Raw genomic sequence first — 23,325 nt, 5'->3', positions numbered from 1 at the left:
ATTATCAATACAACATTTTAAAAACATTTATGTTTAGTTTTGATAATAATTTAAAAACATTATGAACAATATTATGGTTATTTAGCATAAAAAAAACATTTTTAAAATATGTTATAAAAATGTTCTATTGATGATTTTTATAACACTGTCAACTAGAAATGCCTGACCAAAATTGCTTTCATTGTATTGGTATTTCAAATTTATATTTCTTTATCGTCAGAAAACTGCTTATCATACAGAATGAAATGTTTTAAGACAGCATAATAAAACATTCCCCGGCAATGTTAATTGCAGAACGTTTTTAAAACATCTAAATAATCAAATTGTTTTTCTCTTTTAAATGCTAAAGATTGGCTTACCTCAGTTATGCATGCTACGGACAGAATCTTTTCTCATATACATCAGCTTGCTATAGTTTAAGTTCACGTCTTAGAATGTTGAAAGACTTAATTCTCCGCATACAACGTTCCAAATGAACTCTTGCCCTTGAGATGACTTTTGACTTTAGTAGCTCATTTGCGGTACGTTGTTGTCTGCTTGCACCCTTGAAATAAGGAATTTACTTATTTGATATCACAGGGGAGATCTTCTTCAATCATAAAGCCCCTGTCGACCATAACTTTGTGTCCTGGTATATTAAGGGAGTCAAGAAGGTCCAAGCTTTCCTGTGTGATCTGTTTGGCTGACCTTGTCTGACGGCTTTCCAGGATAAGCTTTAAAGATGTATGTCACAGCTCATGTGGGAATGATCTCGACGAGAAATTTTTATTGTGAAGTGGTGTTTATTATTACTGTGAATCTGTTTTTTGCAGTCCACAATGGAAGGCGTTTCACTGAACAGTTCTTGTACAGTCCAAAATTACTCTCAGGTTTGGAAATGGTTAAAAGCAACGTGCAAGACCAACGTCTTCATCCGGCACTGCATTTTTACGTAAAGGTTCCAGTTCTATAGGTAGGAGATTGATCCAGTTAGTAAAATATCTGGAGAACTGACTGGAGCTCACACCAAAGCAAAGACTGCATTCTTCAAGGTAATGTCCTGTCTGTAAGCGATACAAAACACTGAAGAAGTCCTCTCGTAGACTGAGTTGCCTGATGACACCAGGCTTTTTCTTAACACCCTAGCCATCCAGATTTAATGGTCGGACATATGTTGTTCTTTTAATATGGAAGAACTGCATAAATGAAGCTTTTCGTTGTCAATAATGAGTTGAAAACATCAAGATCCAAGCCTGTGTAAAAAATAGCTAACTGGTTTTTTTTGCCTGTATGACTTTCATATTGAAGATCTGATTTTTTGAGCATATTTCTTAGTAAAATTTAAGAGTCTCTTTAAACTGAATTGAAAAATTCAAAGGAATCTGGGTCTCTTGAAGTTAAATCCTCGAAATTGTAAACACTGTGCTTGTCAAAGAGTGTTCGTATATATTCATGGCCATTCATCTCTGGTGCCTGTTAAATTAATAGAGTCAGTTATTAATTCCATAAAATACCGTGGAATCATTAGAATTCGTGGTGACTCAATTTTCGTGGTATTCGTGGGTAACCCTCGCCCATGAATTTACATCCTCAGCGAAAACTAATTATAAAAGATTTAGTTTACAAACTGTAACTGAAAACTGACGCATCTACGAAATTACATCCCCATGAATAAGCAAACAACCAACAATTCACGAAAATTGCCCCCCTCCCCTCCCCCCCCCCCTCCACGAAATTAAATTATTCCACAGTAACTCTTAAGATCAATTCTATGTAAGAAAGATTTTTTAAAGGGTCTGGCCACGCATAGTTACCAATTTTCCTTATATTTCATTTCATACGTGGACACATCGAGGTGTAAAACGCAAAAAACACTAAACGTTGGTTGCTAGGGGTAACTGTTGCCATAGTGACCGAGACTAAAGATGGAAAAACAGCAAAACTTACCTACTTTGAAGCCATATCAGAAGGTTTTGCCCACTAATGAAAACTATCAAAGACATAAAACAGCATTATTCCTATTTTCAATTATTTAATTATATCAGAAAATTAATGGAGAAACCAATACTTTTAAAATGTTACCATGGAAACCTTTACAAATTTTTGAAATAGGTTTTTTGCGGATTTTTAATAGGCTAAAATAGGAAACTGATTAATTTTTACCACCATATCAATGTCCATGCTATATATATATTATTATGAAAATCGACATCCGTTGCTATGGCAACAAGGCCAAAAATAGGAAAAACTGAGAAATTGATGATGATTTTTATATGCTTTAATTGCCGATTTTAGAATTTTATTGCAATTGTTTTTGTTGGAAACCGTAAAAATATATCTCAATTTTCTTCAATTGTATACCACAAAAACCTTTGTTATGTAACACAGAAATGTTGTTGCTATGGAAAATTAAGTTGCAGAACACAGAAATTCTTAGTTTTAGAAAAGTCCATAGCAACGGCAGTTGTTTTTAGAAAATTTCAGATTTTTTTCAAGTATCATTAAAGTTAAGGAGATACTTTATTTTTTCTCACCATTTGATTTTTTATATTTATTCATTATAAGTGAATAATATCCATTCAAATACGCAACAATGTCAAGGCGTCCCGAGGCTAAAATACGGCTGGAAAACGATATTTTTTTAATCATTGTAAAAATACTTTGACCGGGAGTATTTCTTAAAATCTATGATACATTTATTGATACCGATGTTAACATTACATTTGATGCTTTTTTGACGTCATCTGTACTTTGTAATCACGTTAAAGCGAATCCTAATAATGCGTATGATCTAAATAAACCGCATCGGCGTAGGTGATTAATGACATTAAATCATACATATTTTTAATAAAAATCCTTTGTTAAGTCATATACTTTGAAGTTCTTGCTTGGGAAAGAAATAGATATTTCGTTTATGGAAGATATTGTTGAAACATTCCACAAAATCATCAAAATAATGCACATTTTTACTAATCAAAAGCGATTTACAAAAAATTGGGGTAAATCCGTAGGTTTCCCAAGCACGATTTACATTAGTACTTATATTCTCTACCAATATTACGTAAAATATTCTAAAATTATGTTGATCTTTCACCTGCGCCAAGCTGGTTTTACATGCATGGACATTTCTTCATTCGGTTGTTTACACGTAGCAGGGAGAGTCTCTAAACCACTAGTTTATAAATAGTCTTTTACTTAAAACGAAGCTTTAAAACTGCCGATTATTTGATACTGGGTTTTAATATGAATGAATTCTGTACGTCTCGCATTAACGGCAGCATCTATGTAAAGGAAATATGCGGTATTATACTGGTTTGATATAATTCACTTTTAACGTTAAAAAACATTCCCTGAGAACTATCGACAGGACGGCAGATCGTGACGTCAAAGTTAATTATGACGTCATATCGTATGAGGTACAGACACGTGGCTTTCTAAATATCGATGTAAAATCCATTGGGAAGCCTTAACATGCCTGCGTATGCTTAAAACTATTATAATTTTCCTTATTTTTAAGCTTGTTACCATAGCAACGGTTTTAAATTTTATCTAAATTCTTATTTGCACAATCATAATAGTGTTTACCAAAAAATCCAAGATTTGCACTTTTTATTAAAATTAAATGAAGAAAACAAATTTTAAAATTTCTGTTTCGTAACCACGAAAACCATCTAAAATATGCGTTCCTCCATGAATTTTTTTCTTTCTTTTTAAAAATGACAACTATTTTTATTTATAATTTTTATTAAAATGCCATTTTTACATTTTTACTCTCGGTTACCATGGCAACAGGACCACATAGCAACAAACAAATAGTGTTAGGCTTTTTTACATACCAAAGTTTATCAAACTGTCAAGTACATGTATGAAGAAATCCGTGACTATGCGTATTACATTTAATTGATCTTAAATATATATGGTTAGGGTAAGTTAACAAAATGATACAGATACTGTATATTCTACACATACTGTGAAATAATTTAATTTTGTGGGTGCCAATTTTTGGTGATTGTGGGATTTTGCTTATTCGTGGGGAAGTAACTTCTTGAATGGGTCGGTTTTCAGTTTCAGTTGGAAAACTTAATCTTTTATCAACGGGTTTCGTTGAGGATGTAAATTTGTGGCTGAGGGCTGCTCACGAATACCGTAAACATTAAGCCACCACGATTTTTACTGATCCCACAGTATATATATTTTTTAAAATCTAGTGTGTTCTTTCAAATTACAAATTTTAAAATAAGAAAAATGTATATACCTTAACAGTTGTAGATGACTCTTGGACAGATTCATTATTGGCAGCTGTTGGACATTTTTCAGTCTCTGATGCAGTGTCGTCTGAAACTGAAAATATGTAAAGCATTTAATTTCTAATTCCCTGGAATATGTGTAGTAATCTATTATCAGTGGCTCCTTTTATCAATTACAAATGTGACAAGAAGATCTAACAAATAACTGACTCTTACTGCTGAATATGCAAAACTGATTACCTGTGCTTTTAGAAAAGGAAAATTCAGTTCCTGATACTAGCTTATCATGTGATCTGATATGTCTATTTGGGGGCCCTCTCTTTCGTGTTCCTAATGCGAAAAACTAACAGAAAAAAATGCAACATACTTAGATTAAAATATTTGAGTTCTTAATAATTGCATCGCACTGACCATTAAAATTCCATGCAGTATATCAGTTAAGAAACACATATGATTCATGCAATTTTAATGAGAACTGTAGCACCACCTATGCCATGGGTTTGGCAATAGAGTTTTCATCGATTATTCTTAAATGCATGTGACTGAAATTTTGTAAACAGTAAACAAAAGTGCAAGATAACGTGTACAAAAATTATGCACAAGCCTATATCATGTTTACATTCCTTGATTGTACATGCATATGTATATAAAACCGACACATAATGACATTTTTATTAATTTTGTGATTGCATACGTAAAAGTGTAGTGATTGTGGACTTATTCCATGCACGTTACCACGCGAGAATTCCAGCACAAGATGCTTTAATCGCCAGTTAGAAGTCTGCAGCCGGCGGTTTGAGACACAGGGGGTGTGTATGAAGAGGCGACCGGCGAGTCCAGTGGTACAGTACCCACGGAATATTGTGTTATTGTAATAGTAGACAATAAATACTATACTGGCGTCTAAATCGAGGCCCTGGACTTGCTGGATAATCCGAGGGTTTTTTCCCCGTACAGTTAGATGTACACTTTTGTTAAGAGAGTTTGAAAAAGTCGCATTGAGTCCGCCATATTGGAGGCCACCGCGAGGTGGATTGTGAATAGTTGATTCGCGATTAGGTAGCAGGGGACATTTTTCTGATGCATTAAATTGTGGGGTGGGGGTACACCCACTTAGCACAATGTTGCGGGAAAAATATAATTTGCACCTGGATCAAAATGACTTGTAACTACCTGTTAGACTTAAGGAAGGACACTAAGGTTAAAAGTTTACCCAAAATGACACTCATATCTTTTTCTTGTCAAATCAAATGTCTAATTGACCCCCCTGTGTAATGTCAACATTTTACCCATTTTGGCTCATTTAGACCCCACCCTACCATATTCTCTTCAGAGGGATGACCCCCGGGACAGGGAGCGCCTGTAGTCTAACAAGTCTCAGCCTTGCCAGTCTGTACCGCCCCACCTCCCATCCATGTCATTTTCACACTATTTCACTTACCGTCTGCACGACTTTCTTCTTGCATAAAAAGTGTCAACAGCCGCCGTTTCGCATCTGACTTCCAAGCACCCCCCTATAACACTATGAGACCTACATGCTTTACATCAAAATACAGGAATGACTCCCTGCTACGGTCTACGGAACACTTTGACACTCCTTCCCTCTGGGAAGGCCCTTGTGTATGAAGACCGTGACAGTGATGAATAAGGTTATATCAATGTTGGTAGTAAGGGGTACCCTCAAGGTTGGACCGAGTTCCCCAGCAGTCGTAAGAGGGGGTTAGCAGTGTTCATGGTATCCATTATATTAGAACAGCATGGTTGCAGGACAGTCAATCATTATACTCAAATCTTAGTCAGGGATCTGTAGTGATTTGAGGATCATGACTTTATTCAACCTATCGATTATTTTCGGGATCTCATAACACATGGTTCGTATGTGGTACCTTCCTCAGTTGAAAGTGCTTGTACTACATCTATGTCCCCCACCCCTAGAAAAAAGCAGCTTTGTAAACATTCAGCATCAGATAATTTCGAACAAAATTGGGAGAAGAAGTTTTGTTGTTGTCCTACTTTAATTCCCTTGAAGTTAGCGCCAATTATCAAAGGGCAACAACTCATGGTCTCCCTCTCCCAGACATCGGAGAAAGATATGGATAAGGAGTAGATAGACATCATTGCCAAACGTAACCTGAATCTCAGCGTCATAGGACAGGTCTCTCCAAACTGTAGCCCTTCTCCTAAACCGGTCAACAAGGAGCGACAACTCCTGAACATGTCACGTGTGTCTATCAGGGAGGAGGACAAGAATAGACGTTCCGTGGAGTCGTTCCTCAGTGTGCCGCCAGGCATGGAGTACGTCAGCTGTACCCATTATCAAAGGGCAACAACTCATGGACTCCCGGTCGGAATCTTTGGAGAAAGATCTGGATATGGAGTAGATAAACATCATCGCCAAACGTAACCTGAATCTCAACGTCTTAGGACAGGTCTCTCCGAACTGTAGTCCTTATCCGAAACCGTTCCACAAGGAACGACAACTCCTCAACATGTCACGTGTGTCTATAAGTAAGGAGGACAGGAGAAGACGTTCCGTGGAGTCGTTCCTCAGCGTGCCGCCAGCCATGGAGTACATTATTAACGTCAGTACCAAGAAGGTGGTCTACTCATCGGGGAAATAATGGAGCTTGTCTCACCACGTGACCATGATAGGGAATAATGTTGTATTTGGTTGGAACTTTTTTATCTTTATTAATAAACAGTTTAAAGCTATGGAATAATCCTTCAGATTCCAAAATTTAGAAAAAAAAATTTCAAAACTAAAAAACAAATGTATATAAAAATGAAGTGCTCGGAATGTGAATCATTTTAATTCATATTATCCTCATCTTTATTCTTATCATCTTTATAAGCATATCCTTTTTAAGTAAAATTATTTCAAACCACTACTTAACGTTTTCTCATGTTACCTCATATTATTGTGGTAACTAACCACAGATCGAAATATCTGGAGTATTTTTATGTTTTGTTTATGTACGTGTGTACGTACACAAATTACATTAAAGGATACAGTTATAAGACACAAACTGTATGGTAATGATATTACTTTTATTATATTATTATACACGTATTCAATATTGATATCAAAGAAGGAATGTGACACTTTATATTTAACTCTAAACTTAACCCTTTTGAAATGAACAATAAATCTACCAAAATATAAATAGTATTAATACTATCTTTTCTCTCACAATCTAGATCTTTATAGGGCAATGATTTTGATCTTAAACATTTGCTACTGATTTTACAAGTCATGAGTTAGAAACCCGCTGGTTTTTAAAAGCTGTTTTGTTAATAATGCATACCGTTGTAAAATATTGCACTTTGTAGAATTGTTAAGAATCTAGTATACATGTTTGCCTCTTGCTTAGCAGATCTTGTTAATCTACGGGACACGGTTCAAACACCTAGGTAAGTAATGATATAAAAGTAAAGCATCTATAGGTCGAGGTGCGAATATGCAGCCAAATATACTATTAGCCTTATTAACGAACATCTATAGTACTATTTCAAAATAATAGACTCGAATTTTGGGGATTTAATACCAAGAAATTGGAAGAGTACTGTCTTTTGTTTTATTTATTTTAACACCATTGGTAGTTGAAGATTACCAATTTGTTTTTATTCTTTCTCATTAGGCCTTGCTTATAAATAATCAACGAAAATTTCTCAAAAGATCCCGGCATTTATCTGGATTTTTCGGATTTTACAATCTTGCGCGTGTGCAATACATCCACGCTAACGGGATCATTAGTTTATGTTTCCACAAAACTATATTTCCATTAATAATCTCAGAAACAATACACATTCGTGTACATTTTTGGCAATTAGCTTTATATCCTGTCTAAATATATTTATGATTTCTTATGAGAGAAAATATAAAATAACAATTATACATATTAATTATACATATCAACTAAGTGCTTACTTTTGTCTTCGTGATGGCAAAACATTATTTGAATCCATGCAAAAAAAAATCACATTGTATTTCTGAGGAGAGTGAAGATAGAATGTTCTATCGTTAAAAAGATAAATGTCCCACGGACCTGGTTTTACAATAGAATGCGTTCCGGGTATTGTCTCTGTAGCAAAGAATATACGTGTACTTTGGTGAAAAGGTGTTGAATGCTTCGATCATATGGATTATAATTTTGGATGAAGGTATTTACAGTCTCAAAAAGGTTATGATTAATTTGACTGTTATTTTCAACTCAACTTCAATTTTTTATTACGTTACGGGTATATAGGAGACATTTTGTCTGTGATGAGTGCCTTTTCCAGGAGACAGATTATTCAAACTACGGAAAGTGTAGTGAAATTAATAGCATTATTGTAGGTTAATAGCCTTGTTATGTAGATGTCAACGATACGGGGTGTCGATGTACCTACTTCGTAAAATATGTCCGATATGCAATGTCAACCCATGCACGCACGGGTCAAAGTCTAGTTTGTATAAATTTTGTAAAGAAAAAATTACTTTATGATCGAATTTCTGTGTTGACATGACACATAACATTAAATGCATTAATTACATTTATTTATTTTTTACCAAAGCTTTTTATGGTTATTTTACTGAATCATGCGATCAGAATGTTTGAAATAATTAGCACGAGAAAACCTGTGCAAATATGAATTATAGATATTCGACGTAATGTATGTGATTGTATATCAATGAACTAAAAAATAATTCATGACATAAATACATGTATCTGATAAACTTAAAGTTTTTATAAAATGGTTTATTACTTCGTTAGTCCATGTAAGTGTACAAACTCAAAAAGAAAAAGCATTAAAAACATATAAAACTGTTGTAAAAACGTACGAATTTTTAAAGTTATAAGCTACAAAGAAATTACAATAAAAACACAGTGATCTGTTACAATTAACTTTCGAAAAAAATCAAATTGCGTTACCTGTGAGATCAAATCAATGCACTTTAAAAATCAGAGCAAGTGGTTGTCGTCGATAAAAGCGCACTTTGAAAAAAAAAAACGTAGATCGTTTGATGGACATATTTTAAAATTTTAAGTATTATACTTATGCATGTAACACATTAAAGAGCGTAGATTTGGTCTGAGATTTATGCACTTTATATTTGATTTTTTTTTTCAAAGTGCGTTGCCACATGGTTTTTAAGGGGGTTGAATGGATGTGGCCCTATTGGACTACAATAACCTCCTAACACTACTGACTCTAAAAAGTACTGAAAGTGCCATTTTTTACTGATAATTTCTGATATTTACTGATATCGTACTGTTAGTGCTGAGAATAGCTGATATTTACTGATAATTTTACTGCTGTTACTGATAATTGCTGTTGGTTCTGATATTTACTGATATTTACTGATGCTTTTGCTGTGAGCTCTGATAATTACTGATATTTACTGAGATTTACTGTTGGTACTGAGAATTGCTGATAATTACTGAGAATTACAGGCAAGGGATTTTTAAGAGATTAATTTTAATTACTGTAACATGATAATTATATTTATTTAAAATTATCGGTAAACAAATATTTTTTAAAAAGAAATATGTAAGATCTAACTAAAGTTTTATCAACAGTAACTTCTTTTTTACAACCACAAAAATTAGATTTGATTATTCTTCTTATAATCTGCTTATTTATTTCAATGCATATTTTTTTCTGTTTGTTCTTGTTCTAAGTTTTATTTTAGCTGATTAACACAATTCAGCACATAAATAAATGATTGTAGAAATTGCAGAATTGCTATATATCCCATCCCCGTGCGCCAATCCACTCGATACTACAGTGTTACATTGTATATATAGAACAATCCATAGTAAAAAAAAATTTATAAAGATTTTAACCACTTTATGTAATTGATAAACATCTACATGTATTTAATGATTCTAAATTTTGAGCGATCAACTCTTTAATTGAACCGTGTTAAATATTTATAATTATAAACATAAGATGTTTTGTTCCCGGCCATAATCACTAATTTTGTTTTCAAAATAAAATCAAACACTTTTGTTTCACATTGTATTTCCCGGCCATTTATATTTGTTTATTCTGAGGTTGCAAGACATATATACAGGTGGACAATTTTCACACCTTGCCACGGTCACTCTGTCGTGTATATATTCTGAACGCTGTCTGTTAGTTCTGAGGGTTTTCTTGATCCCAGACATACAAAAGAATCTTTTCAGCGACTGCCAGACATATACACAGGTGGTCAATTTTCACACCTTGCCGTGGTCACCCTGTCGTGTGTATAGTCTGAGTGCTCTCTGTTAGTTCTGAGGTTTTTCTTTAATCCCAGACATAGAAAATATTTTTTTCTGCTTGCTTTTAGGCGTGGAGATTAAATATCTAAGCGTTCGTAGATTAAGGAAAATCAGATAAATTGTGTGTCTTATTTTCAAAATTATATAGCCGCTGGTCATATAACCGCATACAAGTGCATGAATAAAGTATTAATGAGAGAGAGAGAGAGAGAGGTTTTCAATCAAATCGCTGTTGCAATCGGTGGTTATGATACTGTAATGGGACATAATCATGCTTATGCCTTTCTGCATTGACGCCTCAAAATACGTTATAATAGATTATCTGAGAGAGAGAGAGAGAGAGAGAGAGAGAGAGAGAGAGAGAGAGAGAGAGAGAGAATTAAAGCATGATAAGCCGTAACACTTTTTCACTATATTAAGCTGGTGTTCTTTGTAGTCTTAGAAAAGTTTACACTCGAAATCTTGTTTAAAATGGCGGTTGTGATGCTGAAATAGAACTTTATCGTGCTAATGCCGTTATGCCATTTTGACTCGGAAACTCAAATTTTAGGACTAGATAATATATGCGAGCAAGAGAGAGAGAGAGAGAGAGAGAGAGAGAGAGAGAGAGAGAGCGAGAGCGAGAGAGAGCAGGGTGGGCAGATTTACAATAATAGAACTAGATCATGACAACATTACTTAGCCGTGCAACAGAAGATATATTACATATGTATTAAAAGAGAAAGAGTGAAAGGTCGAACAAACAAAATTATTCTTCGCCGATTGTTACCTATTTTGATTTCAGCAAATAGTAGGAGAGAGAGAGAGAGAGAGAGAGAGAGAGAGAGATTATTTATCCAACTTTTTTTAATCAATTGAATGCGGAACAAATAAGGTGATGAATATGAAAATTATTCTAATACGTTATTTATATTGTTGTCAATAAAAATAATACTTTTCTCTTTGAATAAATATTCTCAAGATCATGGATTCCTGTATACGGATATTACGTAATGTCATACACAAGGTGCCAGACTGACAATTTACAAGGTTGAATTGCGACATTCAAACCTCTTGATCTGCTGAAAGTATGTATACTATACACAGATACTGCCTCGCTAATCTTTCTGTGAAGTAAAACCTCAAAGACATTATAAAGTCCTGACCGGGTATCTCTCTATTTTGAAAAGAAAAATAATCATGTTAAGAAATATGAGGTTTTTCATTGTTGAGAAAAAAATGTCCACCGCATTTAGAAATTAAAATTTTTGTGGAGTCTGCCTTAAGTTTAAGTACCAATTTTGACCGGCTTTCTAATATTGTCTTAAATGTGATCTGTGAGTTTCCGAAGTTCAAAAGAAGCTAAATATCAAATAAATAAAACTTAACAATATATAATTAAATAAATTGTGTTAAATCTGAAATATGTGTTATTTAATAATTAAAAGACAATGTTTTGGGCCTTAAAATATTCTCAGTAATTATTAGCAATTCTCAGTACCAACAGTAAATCTCAGTAAATATCAGTAATTATCAGAGCTCACAGCAAAAGCATCAGTAAATATCAGTAAATATCAGAACCAACAGCAATTATCAGTAACAGCAGTAAAATTATCAGTAAATATCAGCAATTCTCAGCACTAACAGTACAATATCAGTAAATATCAGAAATTATCAGTAAAAAATGGCACTTTCAGTACTTTTTAGAGCCAGTAGTGTAAGAAGAATAGTTCTGTATAATTATATTGAAATTCAAAATTTAAAAATATTTTGCTTAAAGATAACCAAAGGATATACTAGGAAGAATATAAAAGAATTATCTGATGTTATTTTGTTTACCACCCAGCCTTCCTAACTTTTGGATACGAGCAAAAGAAGCATATGTATTATATTAAGTTTATTTCATATCAACAAAGACCAACAAACGAATGTTAATTGAATCGGTCTAATTTGATGCTGACCGGTCTGACGGTTTAACGATAAAATTTACATACTGCTACACCTAAGCTAATTTATGTTTGCCCGATTTCGGATGTACTGGAATAACCGAATAGCAAATGATATGTTGCTCATAAACCAGGTCAATTACTCTATAACTCTGTCCGAAAATGCAGTCAACATTTGTTTTGGTATACGAACAAAAATCCAGAAAGGTGCTAAAAACTCACCATAATTATTTAGCTCAGCCATAGCAGAGTTCAATGTGTGCAATGTCAATTTCAAAAACATTTCTGGCATCAAGCGGCCAATAGTGCAAAAAAGTGCGTACAGTTGAAATACAAAACAATTTAAAATTCATCATAATATTTAAATAATTAGTGCAATTGTAATACAACTAAATTTGAAATCTATCAAAATACTAAAATAAGGAGTACAATGAAATACGCTGTACAGTTGGGTATAAACTGGATCAAACATTACTTTTTGGAAAAATAATTCATAAATATGCGAATTTAATAAAAATTAAATTACATACAAGTTAATGTTTACTCAGACACTGTCCGCGTTTGTTTTTATGATTTGATATACCAGACACACACGTCATTCTCTTTCGTTGTTCATTTGAATTTTGATTGTACAAATCAATCAATTTCCAACACATATAAAGATGATTGATTTTTTGATAGTTTTTAAGCTTTGTTCTTAAACAACTGGGCACATAGCTTTATATATTTAAGTCGGTATAATGCTGGATAAAATGGATCACATTAATTGATTTCTGCTGAATAACTTAAAATTAGCACAGTGCCTCATTGCCTTTTTTGTTCAACTTTATGCAGATAAGTTTCTTGGGGTACATTAATTAAATTTGCATTTGTTACTTTACTCAGTAAAAATTGTAAAGAAATTGATTCAAGTTTATGGTTACTGGCTGAAGAGAAGTTTCTTGGTAATATTCACATAAATCAATGTCTGCGTTTTGACTCATTAAAATTCCACATTACTTTCACGTTCCTTTTCACTAGCTTTATAAAGTAAAGCTTATCCTTCCTAAATACATCAATAAAAGTTGACTCCTTTACCAATTAAAAGTTGTCAGTGCTTTTGTGTCCATCTCCACTGGCTATATGTAAAAGAATTTGTTTTTTTATCAACACGATACTTAAGGTTTGCTATTTTACTAAATAACAATTAATTGGTACTATGTATTTTCTTTTTGTTCTTCATCTAAGGAAAGGAGTTTTTCCGTCGGTATCACGTAAAGTTACGTCGGTTCCTTTACTAATTAAAAGTTGCAAAGTGCTACCATGCCCCCAATAACCGGCGATATGTAAATCTAATTGTTTCTTATTGTCTCAAAAGTTAATATCTGCTACTTTATCTAATAAAAGTTAAATAATGTTTCCATGTCAGCATTCACTGTCTTTGTGTAGAAGAGTTTCTTTCTTTGTGTAACCTGACTTAATATCTACTCCTTTGTCTAATAAAAGTTGTACAGTGCTTTTATGTCCCGTTCTAATGGCTTTTTGTAAAGGGGTCTCTTTGTAGTTGTCATATGAATTAATGCCTGCTCCTTTATCTAATAAAAGCTGTACAGTGCCATTACGTCCCCATTCACTAGCTTTATGTATAGGAGATTAATTGTTTATATTACATGAGTAAATATCTGCCCCTTTATCTAATAAAAGTTGCACAGTGTTTTCACTTAGTAGTATACTTGCTTTATGTAGAGGAGTTTCTTTGTTTGTGTCACGTGAATTAAGTACTGCTCCGTGTAAGAGTCAGGCAGGCCCTATGCAGGCATTACACACATTAAATTTTAAATTTGTTAATTTCTTTTCAATTGTCATTCAAATTAAACCTCTTTAACTTTATGAATTAAAAAAAAATCATTTCTTTGGTATATTGTGATATTCACCCCCAAGGTAAATAATGGGTTTGGTTGAATTTCTATAGAATATCATTAAAATTCACCCATTTTAAATTAATGATATTTACAAAAAGCATTCAAAGAAATTGTTTTTCATGATAAAAATATTTTTATTTTAATTTTTGCTTTCATATAGAATTGTTAATTTTTTGTGTTTTCTCCATGCTATTAAATATTTTGCTTCTAAAGTTAAGTCCCTTCTCCCAATTTTAACCACAAGAGTTATCTCCCGTTTCCCATAATGCATCGGGGCATCAATATGGCAGACTCCATTGAAAGATGCTCTATTAGTGTTTATTCCTCAACCTGTTGTGATTTTTCACCTCTTCATCCATCAGAAACAAATTTGACTAGATTAAAAGACTGCAAGAGAGGTATTGTTTCACATCTAATCAAAAATGGAGTTCGATCTGGTGTAAAAGGAGAGGCTGATGTGTTCAGTGAAGCAGATCTAATTTGCAAGCGGGTGGGACTCTTCACTGTCGAGGAAACATTCACAGTTTGTCCCTATCACAGAGATTTTCTAGGTATTCACTGGCGTCCCAAGACCTCTTGTCAGTATCCTAACCATAAGGGAACTGCCAAACCATATCGGAGTTTTAACTCTCGCATGTGTAAGCGGATGATTTCTGAGTTTGGAATTTTAGTGCCAGTCGGTTCTGGTAAGTTATTCTTATTCACCATGTTTATATTCAGCAAGATTTTGAACAGAAGCTATTTAAATTCTAAAATGAGACACAGTAACAGTAAAATATCTCGCAAGGGTTAATTACAATTTTCATGACCCTGCATGGACAAAAACTTGGGGGGGGGGGGTCTACATTGGTCTATGTAGCCTACCTGATACAAGTACATATACATGTATAATCATAGTCTGTCCCAAGTTATTGCTTTCATCAATTTTTGATAATTTTTGATTAAAAATACACATCTATGTGAAAGAAATACAGTTGAAATTGATAAAAGAGAAAATATCAAAGATATCTTCATTTACACATACCATCATTTTTCACTCTGACAAAATTTCACAGAAATGATAACAAATTCCTAAGTGAATTTATAATGGAAATTTTTACATCTTTTTACCATTAGGAACTCACTTGGAATACTTATTTTTCAATGTATTATAGCTATTTCATGACTGTTTCAATGCAAAATCCCCGTAGAATTTCTATTTTGGATTATTAAGTATTGAAACCTGAAGTGGTAGAGGGGGCATTTCAAAACAGGTAATCCAACCTGGACATTTATCATATTTGTGGATGAACGTAGTTTGAGCACAAAGCCTTTAATGTAATGATGATTATCGAAATGTCAAGCGAAAAGTAGTGGAAGCAAAATCTTGGGGCAGAGTATATATAACTACGAATTCCAAATTACATGTATTTTCATATCCGATTCAATCAGTAGATTTATTTGATCAGCTGATGATTGGTAATTTAAATGCTTTTATACCAGCATGTATTAGAATTTTCATCAACCATACATTATATGATAAAACACATTTTTTGCATGTACAATTAGGAGGCCCAGATGGTATATTTGCTGAATCCATCAGGCAATACTTACTAATACTTATATTCAGAAAAACTGAATGAATTTGGCATCAGGCATACAATGCTCATAAATGCACTCTTCATATCAATAGTGAAGGTTGCATATACGATGAACTGAGTAAACATGTTATCATACATACAATGTATTACAATGGTTAAACACGCTCACTTTAGCTCTCACACATATATGCATATAAAGATATTTATAATTATAAACAAGAAAATAAACATTGAAATGTTCATCAATGTTAAAAAAAAAGCTAAAGAACACTCTAGGGATATGATAAATCTGTCATTTAAAATTTACCTCTAGAAGTAAAGAAGAGTTGTAAGTCAATTATTATGATGGACTTATTATACAGAGATATATTTTAAAAAAATTATAAATTTAATACTTTTCTCTTAAAATTTTAGGAATATGCAGAAAATGCCATGGAGATTACTTGAATTTTCCATCATCAATAGGAGAGGTAACAAATGCAATCTTATTTTACTACTGTTAATTTCCTGTTGTATAAAAAAAGTTACTTATCCATAGTTGCATAATAGTATATGAATGTGAGTTAAGGCATTTAAGGCATGGGCATTTTTAATTCACCTAAGTCAGATTACCTATTACATGTACTTTCCGTTTTTATCCGTCGTCATGCTTCATTGGATGTGTGCTATCATTAAGGCTGGGCTCTATTGATTGTGCATGTTACATGTATAATGAAAGGTCATGAGGTTGGTAACCATTGTATTTATATAAGTCCTAGTGCCAAGCATCATACATGTATGCACAAAATATCAAATCCATGCATTTTTCAGTTTTTGAGATGTAAGGGGTGTTTCAGACAAAGACTCTAGGTAAAGTGATCTCTAAGTGTAAATTGCTCTGCTCAGTAGGCAACACAAGAATATGTAGGTCTGTGTGCTGTGATAAAAAGAAATGATTGTATCCAAGTTTAATTAAATTGTAAAATATATTATCTTTATTAGGTTGAAGTTCCCATAGAAGACAACAGAGAACATACAACAGACTCTCTCAAAAACCAGAAGTCTTCATGTACTGATGCTGTATGTAAAGCTCATGTCTTGCAGTCAATATTTTGTTAATTTAAAGTGTTTTGAACCTTTCAAGTTGTATTCAACATGTATGGTATTTAAAACCACATAATCAGTGATATCATATGTACATAACAATATATACTACATCAAGAAAAGTAAAGGGATAAAATTATGCATTTACAGAGGCTGTTTCAGAATAATTTCAAATTGTATATTTTGCCAATGATGAGATTTGAATCAGCAAGTTCTGCATGATCATTAAGACAGGCATTTAAAATTGCTTCATGCAGCTCTGACTGTAGAGTATTGAAAGGCCTAAAAAAAAGATATTAATTTCAGTAGTTGGCTTTTATTTATGTGAATTATCAAATGAATATTCTTGCTGCAAATGTATGATTTCATTGCTATAACATTTCCATCATTTTTTTTTCTCAGCCTTTGAATGAAACAAATGATGAAGCATGGACTTGCAGACTCCGTACAAGACAGACAGATACTTCCATTTATGAAGACTTAGTACCGGTAAGTGTTGAATGAATTTAATGAATTTCATGTAAACACCAAAAAATCTGAAGAAATACTGTAGTTATACTTCTTCAAATACATTTGCATTAGGAGAGGCAGTCAGACTGTAAAGTGCATCAATTAAAATTGTAAATGTCATGAGAGTGAAAACCTTCTCCACACCCATATGAAGAGATTAGGAAATAGTGGCCATGAAAAAGAACCCCAAATTGTTACATGTGCTCAAGTGCGTTATGTGGATCACATGTCAAACAAATATATATGTTGCAAAAACTAAAATTTGCTGTCTTCAAAGTACATGTACATGCATAATATGCATGTATACATTGTAGTACATGTAGCTGTAATTTATTAATGTACATAACTTTTGATTTTGTAACAGAGTGATAGTCAAAGCAGCGCAGTTTGCAGCCAAAGTTCTAACTGGAGTCAGGAAGAGGAGGCACTTCCCCTTCAAGAAATTCAGTTGGCTGATGTTAATGCAGCCATCAACATCATAAGCCAAGGTCAAATTAGTCCTCTTCGCTCAAGACTAGGCACAGACTTGGTGGATGTTAAAGAACGAACTTTAAGGTGACTAAATTACACTAATGTTTTAAGATTTAACTTTTTTTCTTGGATGAAAATAATACGAGACCATCATTGTTTCCATGCACAATAACATTTGTTTATTATACCCCCTGCAAACAATAATGGAGAGGGGTTATAGGAATCACCTTGTCCATCTGTCTTTGCTGGGCTTTAACTTTGTAATGGAGATTCAGTGATATCTCATACTTGGTATAAAGAATTGTTTATAACCTGAGGCTGTGTAATGAGTATGCCCCAAGATCATTCTACAAGTTCAAGGTTATTTGCAAAAAATGTACTGTCTACAACTTAGAAGTTGATACTTGACACAAAAATAGCTTATGACTTTAGGGTTGTCATAATCTAAGCAAAGGTCATTTTGACAATTTCAAGGTTACAGGCAGAAAAAAGTGTTAAATTTGTGTTTGATGTATAATTTTCTAATTAATGAACATTAGTTCATTCTTCACACAAAGTTTAAATGTGTCTTGAAGTTATGTCCAAATTTTCTCAAAGATTAGTTAATTGTGAGCATGCCCACAATGCCTCTGGTCTCATATGCACAGGTGTAGCTTTTGTCTATTTTGTGTCATGCACTCTTAACTACCTGTATCTTAATTGTTTTTGTAATTATTAGGTACTACAAAAGGAAAGCAGAAGAGACTTGTACAGCTCTGTTAGATGCGATTGCTCCTCATCAAGGACAAAGACTTAAGAGAATAGTTTTACCAAGTTCAGAATCTTCTGATGATGACCTTTTCAATGTTGTTGGTGAAATGTACCACAATATCAAAGATGCAAATTTGAAATGTCAACTTTTGTCCCTGATAGTACACAGGTGTTCTTACGCTGAACTATTGACAAAATTTCCAGAGATTACAAAACATCAGATAGACAAAGCTAGAAGACATGCTTTTGTATATGGTCCTGGATCAGATGTTCAACTAAAAGCATCTTCTCAACACAGAGAGAGAATCAATTATGCTAAGTTACAACATGCGGTTGAATTTTTCAGTGACCCATCATTCAACGAGATTTCATCATACACTACAAGGAACCTAAAGCTAGATTCTGGAAACACTTTACTAATTCCTGATATAGTTAGGACTATGATCCATTCAAATTTGATCAAACTTTACAATGCTTATTGCACTAGTATCAACTTTGAGCCTCTAAGTGAGTCGACTCTATATGAAGTGCTAAATGCATGCAGTGCCTCAAAACGGAAGTGCCTGAAAGGACTTGATAACATTGCAGTTGATGGTTCGTCAGCTTTTGACAGTCTGAGCAGCTTAGTAGATAAGCTTGATGAACCTCAACAATGGAAAAAAAAAAATGAAGGAGAAGCTGTTTAATGCACGACTGTACTTGAAGACTGACTACAAACTTCACATCAAGCGAGAGGATGAATGTGCTTTCCACTGCTTACAGTATGCACTGAGTGACCCCAAATCAAGCCTTCTTGGTGTTACATGTGATCATGAACATAACCAAAACTGCAGCAGATGTTATATATTTGGTGAGGCTGTGACAGAAATCCGTGAGGTCATCATAAAGACTCCATCAGAAGAGCAAGAGGTATTTTTGCAAGATTTAGAAATGTCCATTACCCAAGTAGAAGACTGGAGATCTCATATTGTAAGAACCGTGAATCAGGATGATGGAAGAATAGACGTTCTGCATGACCTGAAGAACAACGAAGTCCTAGTGATTTTAGACTGGGCAATGAAGAACTTGCCACAGATGTACCGGGAGAAAATGAAAGACTTCTTTGGTCAGAAAGGTGTACACTGGCATGTATGTGTTGCAGTTTTCAAGGATCAAAATGGAAGTTTGGTGGTAAGCTAATGTATTAATATTACTCTTATACTAAGTAATTAGCAAAGGTCTGTCAATTGATTGTCAGGGTTTTTTTGCCTACAGTGTTAGATATACTTGTGTATAAAATGTGTATGGCATTTGAAAGTTTTATTGTTTATGTTTAGAAAAAAAATGAAACTGTCTTACATTATAGGTCCATGTACCTTAAACAATTTTACTCTTTTGTACTTGTAGCACAAGACATTTACTCACATAATGGATTATGTGAAACAGGACTTCTTTGCTGTTCTTTCATTACTAGAACATACACTAGTAACCATTAAACAACATATGCCAAACATTACAGAAGCTTACCTGAGATCAGACAATGCTGGGTGCTACCATTGTGGGCAGATATGGCTCTCCATACCATCATTGTCAGAGAGAACAGGTATTTTGGTTTTTGTTTTAATTTCTGCACAGTATACAAATACATGTATATTGTACAATGAAAGCATCTTACATAGTTGTTGCTTTGGAATTGCTTTTTGGATGTTGTTTATTTTTAAGAAATGAGTGTTTTTCCTTGCTTTTTGGTAATTCTTAAAAATAAGGTTCAAATGTTTAAATTTCTTTTTTGTAGTCATATATTATCTGTTTGAACATTATGCAAATGAAAGTCTTATGTCCTTTAAAAGAACCTTTGAGAATGTATATATATATATACATTCATGTATATAAAAGCATTGAATCGTTATTTTTGGAAAGATGAAGTATTATAAGCCCAATGGTGTGTGCAAACAAACTGAGTAACTTTCAAAATAAAAGCATAATTAATCTTAACCTTTTGACCTTCTGTACATGTTATGGTGTTTAGAATGCTTTCCACACATGTTATAAGCAAAATACATGTACATGTGTAATGTAAATGTACTGTAGTTATTAATATTATAAAAAAAATTATTTGTGACTGTGTATTTTATTATTTTAGGTATTACTGTGAAGCGTTATGACTACAGTGAAGCACAGAGTGGAAAGAGTTACTGCGATGCTAAAATTGCTCATATGAGGTCAAAGATGAGGATATTTTCTTCAGAAGGTCACAATATATGTACAGCAACCCAAATGAAGGAAGCAATTGATAGTGGAGCAGAAGTAAAGGGAACTTGCATTGCTGTTGTTGATGTTGATGTCACCAAACAAGAAGTCACAAAACATTCATGGAAGGGAGTGAGCTTCATATCGAACATAGAGTTCACATCAACAGGAATTAAGACATGGAGGGCCTACGGAATTGGAGAGGGGTGCTTTAAGGACACAGAGAGTCTTCAGAAACTAGGACAAACCCAGTCGGCTACCTGTCTGAAAATCATCAGCGACTTTAACTATCCTGAGAACCATGGTAAAATTCATCTCAAGACACCAAATACAGATGATGAATCAGGATCACATGATCGGTCTGATAGCATATCAAATGACGAGGAGGAGTGCGAGAACGAACCTACTGGAATGAACTCTAAATTGTTCTTTTGTCCTGAATATGGATGTGTGAAGTCATATCAGACTTTTGGTAAACTTAATGAGCATCTGCTCATTGGGAATCATGTGTTCAAAAAATTGTCAGAATCTTCAAGTGATAAAACAAAGAAACTATGGGCAGAAACGTGCAACAGTGTGCTGACAACTACTCGTCCTAGAGTTGAACATGAACCAGAGGCTTCAGACAGTGTGGATTTGCCAGTTTGAGGATGGGCTTTGAAGAAAGAAAAAAGATACAGCAGATTCTCTCAAAAAGTGAAGGATTTCTTGACTGATTTATTTAAGAAAGGAGAAGAAAGTGGTAGAAAGGAGAATCCCACAGCTGTTGCATTAGAGATGCGGAATCTGGTGGAAGATGGAAGGAAGAAGTTTTCACCGTGTGAATGGCTACAGCCAAGTCAAATTTCATCCTTTTTTTCACGACTTGCTGTAAATTCCAGTCAAGCAAATGTGATTTGTGCCGAAAAGCTTGGATTAGATGACAGTGACTTGCTGAGTGTTCTAAGTGAACTTCAAAATGCAGAAGTTTTTCAAAATATCACTTGAACCTAGTTCATACTTGTCAACACAAATCACATTTGTTTGAGTCAAGTTTACATCCTAAGATATTTATATGGCATATCCATAACATAGTGTGGTCAAACTTAGTAATGCCATGTTGTTGATTTTTGTTTTGGATGTTATTTTCCCTTAGGCTCCTGCTGTGAATTTTGTACATCATCATTAGAAAATCCTCCATTTTATCTCACCCGATCTGAAAGCTCTATTGTGTTTTTCTGAGCAAATTGTGTTTGGAGTTGATGGTTTGACCTCTTCTCAAAACCACTGATGTAGGATAAAATAAGGTAAAATAAGGACCCATGGAGATAGGGTGGAGTCTTAATAGAAAATTAAACATACAGGATAAAAATCTAAATGGAAGACAGATAAGAACTTAGGATATAAGTTGTTTCTGAATGCTAGACTTTTTCTCTTTAAATTGTTTTATTCTCTGGTTGATTGTTAAGGCCCTTAGGCCTCTTGTTTGGGATTGCACCAAAAGGTAAAAATAAACAGCCTTCTATTAATTTTGAGGTCAATGTAAATGGCAAATCCTATATACCAGTAATAATATATGTTTACTCATGACATCTGTATTTTTCTAATCTTTTGTAATTAAACTTTATGCAATAATGCTATACAATTTGCATAAGATCTCTATTAGGCAAAAAGGTCAATGTCAAATGTTGCCATAGCAACCAATAATGTCACTTATTTATGATTTAATACTTTACTTTTGCTCTGTATATCATTTCTTTTTTAATTTAGTGGAACTATCAATTAATAAAATAATTTTGTTAAGGGGATAGAGGATTATATTCAGAATGTTTAATGTTAGAAATTGTCGAAATACGTTAAAAACGCCTTTTTTCCCCCAAAGTGTGTTTCATCAAAAAACTGAAAACGCAGAATTTTTATTTGATAATTTACATATCCTAAGGTTACAGTTTCTGAATTCATCAATGAAATTATACACACTGATTGCTTTTTCATGAATTTCCACTTAAAAGTAATTAAAATTTACGCATTTTTGAGAATTGCTCAACTGGGCTATTTATAGATTTCAAGAATCAGTATTGCCTAGAAACATTTAAAAAAAATCAAAACTTGAATTGTTGAAATAAATACATTTTTTATTATAGTTTTTGAAAATAACAAAAATTTCTTTATGAAATTTGCAGTGATTGATGGATTTTGTGTTGAAAATACAGTAAAATTGTAATTTTCCTGCACATTTGTTTGTTCTTTCATCCAAGAATGATATCCAGTTGGTTACCATAGCAACGATTAACAATGGAAAAAAAAGTTATGTTCAAAGCTCAAGTCTGTGAACATACATTACATAAAAATGATCAAATATATTTTTCATCATGCACATGTGCCACCCTCTGCCTGAATCTTACATAGAACAGTACTTAATA

General features: G+C 33.4%; 2 protein-coding genes across 5 annotated transcripts in view; one reads left to right on the top strand and one right to left on the bottom strand.

Moving 5' to 3' along the window:
- The window catches only part of LOC109617652 (serine/threonine-protein phosphatase 6 regulatory ankyrin repeat subunit B-like), a 343,082-nt gene that overhangs the window by 249,566 nt on the left and 70,191 nt on the right, over window positions 1-23,325 (bottom strand). The window lies entirely within an intron of this gene.
- LOC136270754 (uncharacterized) lies at window positions 14,433-23,041 on the top strand. Of its 2 annotated transcripts, XM_066069393.1 has the most exons (8): window positions 14,440-14,986; window positions 16,295-16,350; window positions 16,862-16,939; window positions 17,366-17,452; window positions 17,838-18,028; window positions 18,663-19,864; window positions 20,081-20,276; window positions 20,817-23,041. In XM_066069393.1, exons 6-8 carry the CDS (start codon window positions 19,334-19,336, stop codon window positions 21,569-21,571), a joined length of 1,482 nt encoding a protein of 493 aa, XP_065925465.1. In that variant the 5' UTR covers window positions 14,440-14,986; window positions 16,295-16,350; window positions 16,862-16,939; window positions 17,366-17,452; window positions 17,838-18,028; window positions 18,663-19,333; the 3' UTR covers window positions 21,572-23,041. The 2 variants fall into 2 exon arrangements, with proteins under 2 accessions (XP_065925464.1, XP_065925465.1); XM_066069392.1 differs by lacking the exons at window positions 20,081-20,276; window positions 20,817-23,041 and having other exon boundaries at window positions 14,433-14,986; window positions 18,663-19,478.

This window comes from Magallana gigas, chromosome 8 (genome assembly GCF_963853765.1).
Source record: "Magallana gigas chromosome 8, xbMagGiga1.1, whole genome shotgun sequence".
NCBI classification, from domain to species: domain Eukaryota; kingdom Metazoa; phylum Mollusca; class Bivalvia; order Ostreida; family Ostreidae; genus Magallana; species Magallana gigas.
Note: the sequence above shows the minus strand (reverse complement) of the source record. Positions and strands in the feature narration are given on the sequence as shown.